This window comes from Pelodiscus sinensis, chromosome 23, assembly GCF_052426305.1.
Source record: "Pelodiscus sinensis isolate ZL-2025 chromosome 23, ASM5242630v1, whole genome shotgun sequence".
Taxonomy (NCBI): domain Eukaryota; kingdom Metazoa; phylum Chordata; order Testudines; family Trionychidae; genus Pelodiscus; species Pelodiscus sinensis.
In genome coordinates, this window is record NC_143074.1 from 4836650 (window position 1) to 4849297 (window position 12648).

General features: G+C 59.9%; 1 protein-coding gene across 1 annotated transcript in view; it reads right to left on the bottom strand.

Annotated features, from left to right (window-relative positions):
• Positions 1-844: 844 nt before the first annotated feature.
• NIBAN2 (niban apoptosis regulator 2) overlaps positions 845-12648 on the bottom strand; it is an 85380-nt gene continuing 73576 nt past the window's right edge. The window contains exons 8-14 of the mRNA XM_075905812.2: positions 12262-12424; positions 10516-10703; positions 8875-9030; positions 7551-7667; positions 6833-6940; positions 5822-5933; positions 845-4860 (exon numbers count right to left, since the gene is read on the bottom strand). Of these exons, the coding sequence (XP_075761927.2) occupies positions 3917-4860; positions 5822-5933; positions 6833-6940; positions 7551-7667; positions 8875-9030; positions 10516-10703; positions 12262-12424 (1788 nt within the window). The 3' untranslated portion in view covers positions 845-3916. The remainder of the gene's footprint in view (positions 4861-5821; positions 5934-6832; positions 6941-7550; positions 7668-8874; positions 9031-10515; positions 10704-12261; positions 12425-12648) is intronic.

Below are 12648 nucleotides of genomic sequence, written 5' to 3' on the forward strand. Positions count from 1 at the left end.
GACAGAACAAAAGGATGGTCTCTCTTACAGCTAAGAGACCAGGGCTTGCACTGGGGCTTCCGTCCAACTGGCTGCATGGACTTGGGGCAAAGCTGTTCATGGCTCTGCAGAATGGAAATACCCTGCTTTGGAAAGTGCTCGGACATTAGCCTGCCAGAGAGCACCACCAGGGAGGTCACCCTGGCCAATTACCCTCATTACAACTCAATTCTAGGCTCCTGCCATCCCGTGGGGTGACCCAGAAGGCAGCATTTTTACTGACAATAAAGGAGAGATGGTCTGGTTAAGCCACAAGCCGACTCGGGAGATGTGGATTCAGTTTGTAGAGCCCTGGTCTTTCTATGCCTCACTTCTCTATCTGTAGCACGGGGACACTGCCTCCTCCTCTCTTCCAACCCCATGGCATACACACTGCACACTTTGGGGGGTAGGGACTGTCCTAATGGCTGTGTACTGCACCTAGCACAGCAGGGCCAGAAAATGCACCTGGACTACAAAGCCACTTGGTGATCGCCCCTACCCCAGCACACCCGAGCCCAAATTCTCTGCAGCTGCAACCATCTCTGCTGCACTGCACCCCCCCACCCTGCCCCAGTCTGCTTTTGGATGCACCCGTGTGTACGCACAGACCAACAGCATGACCAGCCCCAGACTTGACATCAAATCAACGCCCTCCTTCGGAACTTAGAGGAACTTTGTAGCTCGTCCCCGACATTCCAGGTCCAACCCTCCCCCCACCAAAAAAAAAAAAAAAAACCCTCCATGTGGAATGTCTCCCTTTCCTTGGGGCAGCCGGAGTGATGCAACCACGGGAGTGAACCATTCAGAAATGAGCACGGCTCGCTTTAAATAAAGCTGGATTTTATTTATCAGTAGAAGCGTATTTTAAACATTTGTAGAACATTCTCAATAAAATATATTGGAAGAGGCACGTTTGGCTTCCCAAGGCAAGGCACTCTGGCAGCTCCCACCCACTTAAAACGAGAAACAAGGGCGTCTAGGATACACGTGGAAGTTGGAATGTATCTGTCGCAGAGGATAGGGTGGGCAGGCTGGGCTCTTGCTCCAGATTCTGCACTGGAGGGCTAAGCAGCCCATTCGGGGGACTTTACACCCATTGTTTCGACTGCAGAGCAGGTTTTAAACACTCCATTGCCTCACGCAGCTTGTGTGTCTGCGGAGACTCCTTCCCAGCTAGCGACACGACCCCTTAGCAGCAGTGGAAGTCTGAGAGACAGATCATCCACGCGAGGCACAGTAGTTCCCTTGCATACTGGGCTATCTACCAACAGCTGGGGTTCAGCTGAGCTCCTGGCTGGGGGCGGACTCCATGCAATTGTACTTTGATTGCTGGGATGCACCAGAGATGCCCGAGAGAGAGCTGGAGAAACCCAGCCCCTGCCTTTGGCCAGCGCGCACGTCTGCTCTTCCCGGCCTTCCTGAGACGGGCAGCACAGAGAGCAGCAGTCGGGCTGTGCCCTTGCGAGGAGTCACTTGCCCATGCCGGCTGAAGATGTAGGAGCCTGGCCAGAGCTGGATCCTGGTGGCCCCCTCTTGCCAGGCTCGCCTTGGTGCCCCTCTGCTTCCCACGTGGTGCGTGGACAAGGGCCACAGGACACTCGTGGGGGCGCTGGCGTTCCACAGCCACGCTTTGGCTCTACGGTTACTTCAGCCCAAGGTTGAACTCGTTTGCACAACCCCCCAAAGCTCAGTGAGTCTCCTCCCCGCCCCCCCCCCCCCCAACCTACCAGGTGTCTCCAGGGGAAGGTAACCCTTGGAAATGCAACGAGAGCCAAGTCCACATGGCGTAGGGCACCGTACCGAGATCCCGTGGCCATGGAAGGTCGAATCCCTCCAGGGGGCCGGGTGGATTTCGCTGGCACCCTGGGGTAGCTCAGTCTTACACAGGAGCCGGGGAGATGGAGTCCCAGCACACAGAACTGGGAAGGGCGGGTAATCTCAGCCGAGCTTTTCTGGGGAGCTGGATTGGGGGTGGGGAGACGTCACAAGGGACCCAGTGGGACCCCCCCGTGTCCTGGCTGGGGTAGGCGGGGGAAGGGAGGAAAGACTTGCAGGCCAGATATATCCCTTCCATCCTCAGCTGTCTCTCCTCCCTGGGCCACCCCTCCCCCGCTATGGGGCAGGCAAAGAATCCAAGGCCAGCCCAGTCATCCTGCAATGAAATCCCCCCCGGAGGATTGCCAAGACCTTTTCCCCACTTGTTTCTCTCACTAATACTAGGAGGTTTGCAGCAGCCCAGCTCGCCCCAAGCCGCCCCTATCCCGGAGCTCCTCAGACAAACCACGTGCAATGAAAACAAGAACCCGAAAGACATCGAGAGCTGGAAGGGAAATGCCACAAGCCAGAGCCTCAGACTCCGCAGCACCCTCTCCCCTCCAGCGCAACAGGAGCTTCCACTGGGCCTTCGGCCAGGACCTGCCCTCACCGATCCCTCCTCTGAACACACCTCAAGAGTTCTGGCCTCCGCCAAGACCTTCAGCTCTCTCCCTACAGCAGCCAACTTCCTCTCCTTTCCATCCGAAACCCCCCTCCCCTGCGCCGACCTTCGAGTTCCCACTCTCGCCCTGCATCCCCCTCCAAGAGGGCGGGAGACAGGCGAGCAACAGTCGTGTGGGAATCAGCAGCTGTGAACAACTCCAGGTGGTTTCTGGCTGTAGGGGGCTGGCGAGGGGTGGGGGCGCTACTCCTTGGAGCACTGGAGGAACCACACCCCAGCAGCAAGGGGAGGAAAGGAAAACAAACAGCTGGTTCTAAAACTTCGGCGCCGTCTCAACAGCTGCACAAAAAGGCCTCGAGCATTACATCCACCTGCTTGGGTAACGGGGCAGACGGGACATGGAGGAGGTGGTGAGAGCTGAGAGGTATTTGTGGCTCCTTCCGTCCCTCGACCTGCCCTACCGGTCGACAAGCTTCGGAGCCACCAGTGGAACCTGCAGTCAGAGCAGGGCACGCAAGGAAGGGCAGGAGCAAGAGAGTTAAGATGCTGCTCTGTATTAGCCACACCGGCTTGTCTACTTATTTCCCAGCGATGCTCTAACGTGGCCAGAACTAGGCAAGCAGCAGCCCCATCCTCCCACGCGGATGCTCCTTCTTGGGGGGCCACTTAGAACAGATGGATTCCAGTTCAAGATGGGTCGCGACTCATTTAACCCTCCCTCTGCCAGAGCGAGTGACAAGGAAAGTCACAGCGCTGGCTTGGACAGTGCGTGGTCGCCAACACATAGCACCCATTGGCCACGTGGCCAGGGGGAAGGGTGCGCGTTTCCAGGGGGCGGTGGTCAGCATTCAAAGGGACACAGGGGGAGCACCCATTCCCTCTCAGCCAGGGTCCTGGAGCAGGCTGGTGAGGAAGAGGTGGCCTCGGACCGCAGCCGCCACGTTTGAGACAGCAGCGTGGCCTCTTTGGTTGGAATGAGAAGCACCCGACGAAGGGAAAGGCTGGACTGTTGGAAGAGCCACGGGGCTGCCCACGTAACCACCTCTCCCGGGCCTCAGGCGCCTGCTGGCACTTCCTGGGTAGCTGTCCTGGGAGGCGTTCGCACCGTCACCCCCTTGTGAGTCAGTAACGTGGTCAGGTGCCTCTTCAATGACGGGAAAACAACGACAGAGCAAAGTAGGGGGCGTGGCCTATACTGAGAGGAGGGGCAATAGTGTGGCCCAGCGTGGCATCTTAGTTCTGGCCAGCATAAAGCTCCCCTCCCTGTAGCTCTGGTGTTTAGGAGATTAGCTCCCCCCCTTTCCCTGGAATGCTGGGGTCCGAAGCAGACCCGGGAATGTAACAGTTACCAGCAACCGGCCCAGCCGACACGCCCCCACCCCCCAAGGTGTCACTGACTCCAGTCCAGCTTCGGCCCACAGTGTACACAGCCGGCAGGGATCCTGACCGGGGGCTGACCTAGAACTGAGTCTGCAGCCCCTCGCTGCTCTCTGTGGTCCCCTTGCTGTTCTCTGGGGCCCCCGCACCGCTCTCTGTGGTCCCCTTGCTGTTCTCTGGGGCCCCCGCGCCGCTCTCTGTGGTCCCCTTGCTGTTCTCTGGGGCCCCCGCGCCGCTCTCTGTGGTCCCCTGGCTGCTCTCTGGGGCCCCCGCACCGCTCTCTGGGGCCAGCTGAGCAGGCTCCCCCTTCTCTGCCTGGCCCTGGCTGGTCACCTCTTCCCCAGTCTCCTTGTCGTTGGGCTCGTGGCGGTTCACTTCAGCTCCCTCCTCAGCAAGCCCCGGGGCAGCTGCCAGGGCAGGCGGCACGGCCGGAGAGGCGAGCACAGCTGGCTTGGCTTCCTGCTCCTCCACCTCAGGGTTCACTGGGTACAGGGAGCCAGCGTCAGGCCGGGCGGAGTGTTCCAAGGGAGCAGGGCCTTCCTCAGCTGACGGGGCAGCCTCCTCCGCCCCGCACACCTCCGAACCGGCGCTCAGCTGGACTATCGTACCATTTGTCAGCTGTTCCTTTGCCTCCTCTCCTGCCAGGACCCGGGTCTCCACACGCACCTCCTGCACCAGCATGCCCCGTATCTCCTGCACGTCATCAGGGGAGCCTGGTGCAGCCAGGGCAAGGCAGGTCTCCGGCTCCTCTGAGTCAGGCTCTTCCTGAGAGACTTGGTGCATCAGCACCCCCGCGCCGGCCTCGTAGGGCAGGGCCCCCTCATCATCGTGGATGACCGACACCACCTGCTTGGCTCGGCGGCGCTTCTCGGTGGCCGGGTCGGAGTCGGGCTGGCTGCCGAACTCCTCCCCCCAGTCGATGGGCGTGCCCTCGCCCAGCAGGTGCAGGTTGGGGTCGCTGTTGTGCATGACCATGCTGTCCCGGTACAGGTTGTGCTTCCGTTGCACCGCTGCCTCCTTCACAGCTGGAACGGCAAAGACAGGGAGGTCAGGGCAGGACAAAGCTCTAGGTACACGTCAGCAGCACCGCAGGCCTCCTTCGAACGCGCGGCTGGCCCATCTCTGTGCTGTGCTCAGCCTGCTGAGGGCTCAGAGCACGGCACACGCAGCGCACCGGACGGAGAGAACATTAAGGCCAATCTGTACCTGGGTACCATTCTCTGCCCACCCTGCAGATGAAGCGTCTCTGTCCACGCCTTAGCCGGGCCACCTTTGATGGGCTAAGTTCCTACTTCTGTCCTGGCAGGGAGGCCCGAGGAGGAGGGACAGCCTGGCAGGGCGCACAGTGAGGTGTGCGGCGGACAGATGGACCGAGCGGGCACAGCAGACGGAGGGGAGGGGCGCGTGATGCCGCCTGAGCACAACGGGAATGCGGAAGCGCGAAGGGGCGTCCCCGGGAGGCCAAGAAGCCGGACTTCGAGGCGGTGGAGAAGCGGGGATGGGTGGAGGGAGTCAAGGGAGTGGGGGGGCGATGAATCAGAGCGAGGGAGCAGACGATGGGCTCAGCTGATGGGGAGGCTGGGAGCTGGGCTTTATGCAGCCATGACAGCAAATGGCACAGGGCAGGGGGAGAGGCCGGGCTGTCAGGACAGAGGGGAAAGGCCCAGATCCTAGGGACGGAAGAAGGGGGGGGGGGGGGAGATTTGGGCCCAACTTCCACACGTGGCTGAGTCAGAGCAGGCTGCAGGGCTACAGAGCAGAGTCACCTGGAGGGAGGGGTTTAGGCGAGGGTGCACATGCATCTCCCCCACCGCCGCAGCCCCTGGGCCTGGAGCAGGGGCAACATGCTGCCCAGACACTGCAGCCGCCACAGGCCCAGGACTGGCCAAGCTGGCCGCCGGGTGGCTCAGCCAGGGTGGCATAGGTCCCTCCCCGGAACGGTGTAGGGGACATGCCCCCGGCCCCCCACGGCAGGCAGCCTCTCACCCTGCATGATGTCCTTCATGACCGACTGCAGCACCACCTCCTCGTACGTGTTCTCCACCAGGATGAAGCTGTCGAAGTCCTCGAAGATCAGTTCCTGGAACTTCGGGAGCTCCTGCCAAAAGAAGGGGGCAGCTCTCACGCCACCGGCAGAGAACCCACGGCGGCCCGCCTGCCCTGGGGACTCCCAGCCACGACGTGCCTTGGAGAGGCAGAGTGTCCCCGGTCCCACAAAGGCAGGGGCACCACGGCCAGGGATCCCGCCAGTCCTGGGCCAGGGGAGTTACACACCGAGTTTAGATTCAACGCCCTCCCGAAGGGGGCAGGAATGTCACAATCAGGACATCACAGAGTCACCCATTAAGCCTTTGTACACACGCCGGGCCCGTGTTTCAGGAGCCCCGAGGCCACGTCACACCACATCTATTGAGCTGACTCTCCCCTCCAGGCTCCCGGACACCGCCAGAGCGGCGTCAAGGGCCCCCCAGGGCCAAGTGGGACGGGACCCGTACTTGGGGGTCGTGGGCAGCAGGGGCGGCACCTCGTTCATGGGGACACCAGCACTAGGGAAGTTCCATTTTGCTTAGTGAGCGAATCGAGTAGTTGATGGAATTTCCATCCATAGTCAATAAGGGGGGCGCTCCCCACGGTTCTCGCACATTTCAAAGGGAGAGGCGCGGCAGTCTGGACCCGTGCGAGTGGGGACTGCTTTGGTCCCAGCTCACGCCGTTCCCCCCGCTGTGCCTCTGCCTCCCGCGCCCCACAGAGACAGTGCTAGGGGGAACTGGCTTTTAAGCCGGCTCTCTCCAGCAGCGGCTCCTGTTCCCCCCTGGATGCTTCGGATACAGAGGCCCCAAACGGTGGGGTGGAGCGACTAGTCAAGCAGCGACTCGACCGCCCGGTAAGCCTAGTGGTCGACTAGTCGCTGCCACCCCTGAGCGGCACAGAGCGGGACTCCGCAGGGATCGTGGGAAGTGTCCCCCACCCACGCCGGCCGGCTGGCTCCGCTCTTACCCCTTTGCAGGTCGGGGCCAGCTTCTTCAGCAGGAAGGGGACGGTGATCTGCAGCAGGGCTTCCCTGAAGAACTTCTTCCGCACGGTGCTGCTGTCGTAGTCGTATTTCTGCGGGCAAGGGGTGAGCGGGGGAGGGGGAGAGGAGGCAGGTTAACGGACATTCGGCGCCTCGCCGGAGACGAGACCACAGAGGCCCTCTCCTGCCGCTTGATTCAAGGCTCCTCCCCAGCAGGGCTGGCAGGCCTGCTTCCTGCACCCAACACCAGCCCCTCGCCGGGGCTCGGGAGGCATTGGGGGGGGGGGGGGTGTTCAGGGGATTGGTCACCAGAGAGATTCGGATTGGCTGTGAGGCCTGTGCGGTGACCAACTTGTGCCCCCGTCCAGCCTGCTGATTGGACGGCGAGCTCTTTCCAGACAGGATGGTTGGTTGCTAGGTTACGCCTCCCACAACGGGGTCCCCCATCTGCCCCCCGCTCTGGGAACTCCGGGGATGCCTCCTGATGCACCACTCGGCCCACCGAAGGCCCCAAAAGCCGAGCCAACCCTGCCCTTCGCTGCCCCACGCAGGCACAGAGCACACCCGGGCTCCCTTTGCGGCCGAGGTTCCCCACTTGTCTAGCGCTCCGAGGCCTGATGGTGCAGCCTGGGCACGTTGAAAGGCTGTGCCTCGTCCCGCGGACCCTGCCGGAGCGCCCAGCTGCTCCGCCTGCAGCCTCACCTTGAGCACCCGCTCGAGGATCCGCTGGATGGACTTGCACAGCTCCTCCTTGCCCAGCATCTTCCCCAGCTCCTGGTGCAGCAGCGTCCCGAAGGTGTGAACGGCGTCGTCCATTTGCTGCAACAAGGAACATCACCGGGGGGTGTCCCAAGAGGAGGCCAAGAGACCAGGGCGCCTCAGGCTGGACACCCCGCAAAGGGCAGGCCCAGCAGCACGCCGCCACATGGAGACGGGCCACAGGGGTATCCCCTCTACTGAACTCGCACCAGGACGGACGGCAGGCCCCCCGTCAGCTAGGCCATCCCACCTGGGTGCTGCACCCCATCCCGATTCGGAGTGCACCAACTTTGCCTGCACAAAGGTGTTTGCTTTCCCACCGCTAGAGGGCACTAGCAGCACGTCCCCCGAATACAGAGCTGCAGTGGTGCATGGGAGACCACAAACTCCTCCCCACTCCCTGGACCTGCCAGAGGATACCAGTCCATAGCGGCCCCTCCTCTCTCCATTGGGGGCTCTCCCAAGTCAGCTGGGCCAGGTTGTATGGGATGGAAGCGATGGAGGGGGACGTATTCCAGTTACCGAACGTCTCCCGGTTCTCCGCGGGTGCCAGAAACCCCAGTGCAACATGACACCGGCCCAGAGGCTCCTCCACAGCTCCCCGAGGCATGCTTCCTCCACAGAGCAGACCACTGCTGTGGAAGGGCGAAGAAGCGCATTGGATCGGTGCAGCCCAGGCCTGGCCACCCATCCTGGCACCAGCGCAAAAGCGTCGGAGGTGTACGAGGTCTCCCCGTCCCCGCACACGCACAGGCGTTCCCAATGCACAGTCACAGCACGCAGGGTCAAGCTTACACAGAGCAGAGGGGACAGCGGGAGCTCGCGCGTGCCGGGCCACGGGCAGTGCGGCGCCGGGGAGCAAAACCAGGGGTTGCCCAGGGCCGGGTCTGCCACTAGGGCTTTGTTTTTCTCCTCTGAATATGGCAAAGTCCCTGAAATACGCTTGTCTCCACACCAGTGAAGCTGTTCATTTAACAAGGCAGCTCTTTCAGGGGACGGCTCCCGGGGCTGGGTGCAGCCAGACGCCTAGCCAGCTCCATGCACAAGAGCATGCGCCAGTAGGGGGCGCCCCTGCAGCACGACTGCTGACCGGCCACGGCCCAGGCAGAGCACTGAGAGAGAGTTTCAAAGAGTGCCTGAATTCCTAGGCCCAGGGAACAGCCTAAAACCTGTCCGGCCAGCCCTGGTGGCCGGGGTCAGACGGCTCCCCGCCGGATCGCAAGCACGAAGGCTACTCACCGCCTGCATGGCTACTACTAACACCCACCTCTCTCATGAGGATCTGGGCCCTCTGCTTGAACACGGAGGCGCTGGAGACGTCAAATCGCTGCTGAAGCCCTTCCAGTTTCAGCTGGTCCATCTTCTCGTAGCAGGACTGCATCTTGACGGGGTGGAAGGCCAGCTGGGAGAGCTTCTCCATGTGCTGAAGAGCAAGGAGACACGGACGCAATTCACCGGCTGCACCGAGAGAGTCGCCAGGCCGGCCGCGGCCTGGCATCAGAGCAGACCCCCCGCGTCCAGAAGTCAGCATCCTTCCTCAACTGCGCCCATTTAATCCGGCTCACAAAGAGCCTTTCCACGCGTCCCTGGGTCCCCGCCAGCTGCACACACATCGGGGAGCCCGGTGACGGAAGAGCCACCTGCTACAGGTCACAGAATCAAACCCAAGGTCTCCACTGTTAGCGCGGCGCGGCAGGCAGTCGTGTGACCGTCTGGGGCTGCTCGGATGCACACAGAAGGACCCAGCTGGATAGAGGGAGACCCCATGGTTCCATTGCAGGTGAAACCGCACACCCTGGATTTTGTTAGGCTACTAGCTGCCCAGGGCTCGGGAAGAGAGCTGGGAATCCAGTTCCCACCTGCAGTGAATTGGTCCAGCTTCTGCTAGACCAGCAATACATAAGAAGAACATAAGAACGGCCGTACTGGGTCGGACCAAAGGTCCATCTAGATCAGTAGCCTGTCTGCCGACAGTGGCCAGCACCAGGTGCCCCGGAGAGGGTGGACCGAAGACAACGATCAAGCGATTTGTCTCCTGCCATCCCTCTCCAGCCTCTGACAAACAGAGGCCAAGGACACCATTTTATCCCCTGGCTAATAGCCTTTTATGGACCTAACCTCCATGAAATTATCTAGCTTCTCTTTAAACTCTATTATAGTCCTAGCCTTCACAGCCTCCTCTGGCAAGGAGTTCCACAGGTTGACTACACGCTGTGTGAAGAACTTTCTTTTATTAGTTTTAAACCTGCTACCCATTAATTTCATTTGGTGTCCTCTAGTTCTTTTATTTATTAGTTCCCTAAATAGCTTTTCTTTATCGGCCCTCTCCACACCACTCATGATTTTATAGACCTCTATCATATCCCCCCTCAGTCTCCTCTTTTCTAAACTGAAAAGTCCCAGTCTCTTTAACCTCTCTCATATGGGACCTGTTCCAAACCCCTAATCATTTTAGTTGCCCTTTTCTGAACCCTTTCCAAGGCCAAAATATCTTTTTTGAGGTGAGGAGACCACATCTGTACACAGTATTCAATGGGATTTATGGATCTAATGGGACCGGGATTGGTGCTGCCCCAGGAAGCCCTCGGCCTCCTACGGTCTCTGGCTTAGAGGAGAGCCCAGACTGCCAGCTCAGTCGGGAGCAGGCTAGGGGCGCGGCTATGGGTTTATTCTCATCATTTGACTCCAGCCTTACTCAGGACAACGGGGGTAGGAAGCGGTGCCCCCCCCAAGGCGGATGCTCCTCTCAAATTCAGGCAGGGGTGGAGAAGCCACGTGTCAAGCGGCCCATTCACGCAGCACGTTGCCCTCTGCCCACGGCGGCAATCTGAACAGCTGCATCACCCCTTCCCCTGGGCCTATGGCCAGGCCAGAACAGCAACCCAGCAAGGTCTTTCAGGGGCCTCACCTCTCCCAGGCTCTCCATCCCGCTCTCGTTGATGACATTCATGTTCATGTCGGTGACCTCCTTGAAGAACACTTCCCGGACCTCGGCAAAGCCCTGGCTCGTGGGAGTCATCAGCGCCTCCAGGATGGACGGGATGTAGGGCTGCACGTGGTTTCGGACACAGATCTCCGCTTTGGGGAGCACAAAGGCTGGAGGAGGAAAAGACAGATGATGAGCATGGGATGGCTCCCGCTCCGCCCTCCTCTGCCGCTGCGCTTTGGAGCGCCTGGCAGCCTAGCATGGGGCTGAGGCTCCTAGACGGACACCCTAGAAGGGCAGGAATTTCTCTGTTCCACCCCCTCCAGGTAGAGACCCGAAAGCTAGCGGAGGAGCTGGATCCACTTTTACATGGGACGACAGAGTTGTCTAGCCCCTGCTGCGGCAGGCTTGAAGACCCACAAGGTCCTTTCCCATCCTACGGCCAATCAGCCTGCAACCACAGCCCCTCTGCCTGCGGCACCGGGCAGGCCTCGAAGGGCAGAATTCTAGGAAAGATGCGTGGAGGTGCAGAGAGTGCTCCTGGCAATTCAGCACTCGAGTGTCAGCACGGACCCCGTTCCTGGCTTTTGTCTGAGCTCCTGGTACCACAGGGCTTCTACAAACACAAGAGCTTGTCTCAAAACCCTGCTCCAATTCTAGCCTGAACAGCTCTAGTCCATTGCCAGCAGCCCTGTCTCTGCACTGCCATGGCATGTTTCGCTCCCTGTCCAGCACCGCTGGCCCTTAGCAGAAGTCACGTTCCACCTGCAGCGCAGCGCCCTTCGTTTGTTAAAAAGGTCGAACCTCTCTCGTCCGGCAGCCTCGGAACCTGACCGGGGCCAAACCAGAGAATTTGCTGAACCGCGGGAGCAGAATCACCAGCACTTGCACTGCGTCCTGGGTTGTTAGACATCGAGGGGTAAATTAGCGCTAAACAACAGCACAGAACACTGAGCCAGGACTGGTGGCTGTGAACAAACTTTTTGGGACCATGGGAAACTTGGCCGCACTCATGGTAAGCGGCCATCCGGATGACTAAAATCATGCCGGCCCATGGATGTTGCTGGACCAGAGTGTGCCGGACTAGAGAGGTTCAGCCTGTACGTGGGGTCCTTCAGGAAATAAGGAGCTATGTATGCGGACCACCTCTGATGCAGGGAAATAAGGGAAAAGCACATGAAAAACAAGGGACACCACTTTATTTCAAGGGAAGTTTTAGAGAAACACCATTTCCTCCTCCCCTCCCCGCCCCCAGGTACGTTCCTATTGGTCTGAAATACACACTGCAATTAGCATAAGCCTCAATTTCACGTTTAAAACAGAACTTATCGGTTTTAATGCATTTCAATATCGCTAAGGGAGGGGCGATTCCTCAGAGCCCAATCAAAGCCAGAAGGGATGGATGCTCACCCTGGAGTGATGGGAACTAGAGAACGGCTCCAGCATTTGCCTCTTCGCACCCGGGTGAGGTTTCCCACTCCCAGCCCTAGGAGCACACTGAAGTTTTTAACGTCAGGATTTTTGACCAACCCAACAACTGCCGGTTGTAGCCATTTGGGCTACGGCTCGGAAACCCCCACCCCTCCTTAGGCATCGTACCCGGAGCCTGAACCTCACCCAGCTCGTTAGTGCCGGAGCACGAGCCCAAGTCTGCATATCTGGAGTCTGTGCTGCAGGTGGGATTTTTTTTGCCCACAGACACACCCAAAGTGGGAGCCCATGTCTTACCTCGGATCTTGCTTGCCAAGTGTTCCTTTGACGTGATGATCTGGTCCATGTCTGTGCGGATGGTGCTCTCCATCCTGGGACGCTCCAGCTCACATTTGGTCACCATGGCGTCGTAGTGCGCCTTTATCTGGTCAGAGATGAGCCTGTAGACAGCATCAGAGATCTGGGGGCGGGGGGAGGGAAGAGGAACAGCATCTTCAGCATCTGGATCCCACGGGACTTCTAAGGCTGCACGGCCATCTGACCTCGCGGAGCCTGGGACACTGCCGGGCCTTGCTCTGCACGGCTACCTGCATCCCTGCCTTTGCACCCTCACGGGACTCAGTGCTCCCCAACCAGGGATAGGCAGGGGCGTCCGACACTAAGCTTTCTGCAACTTACATGGCA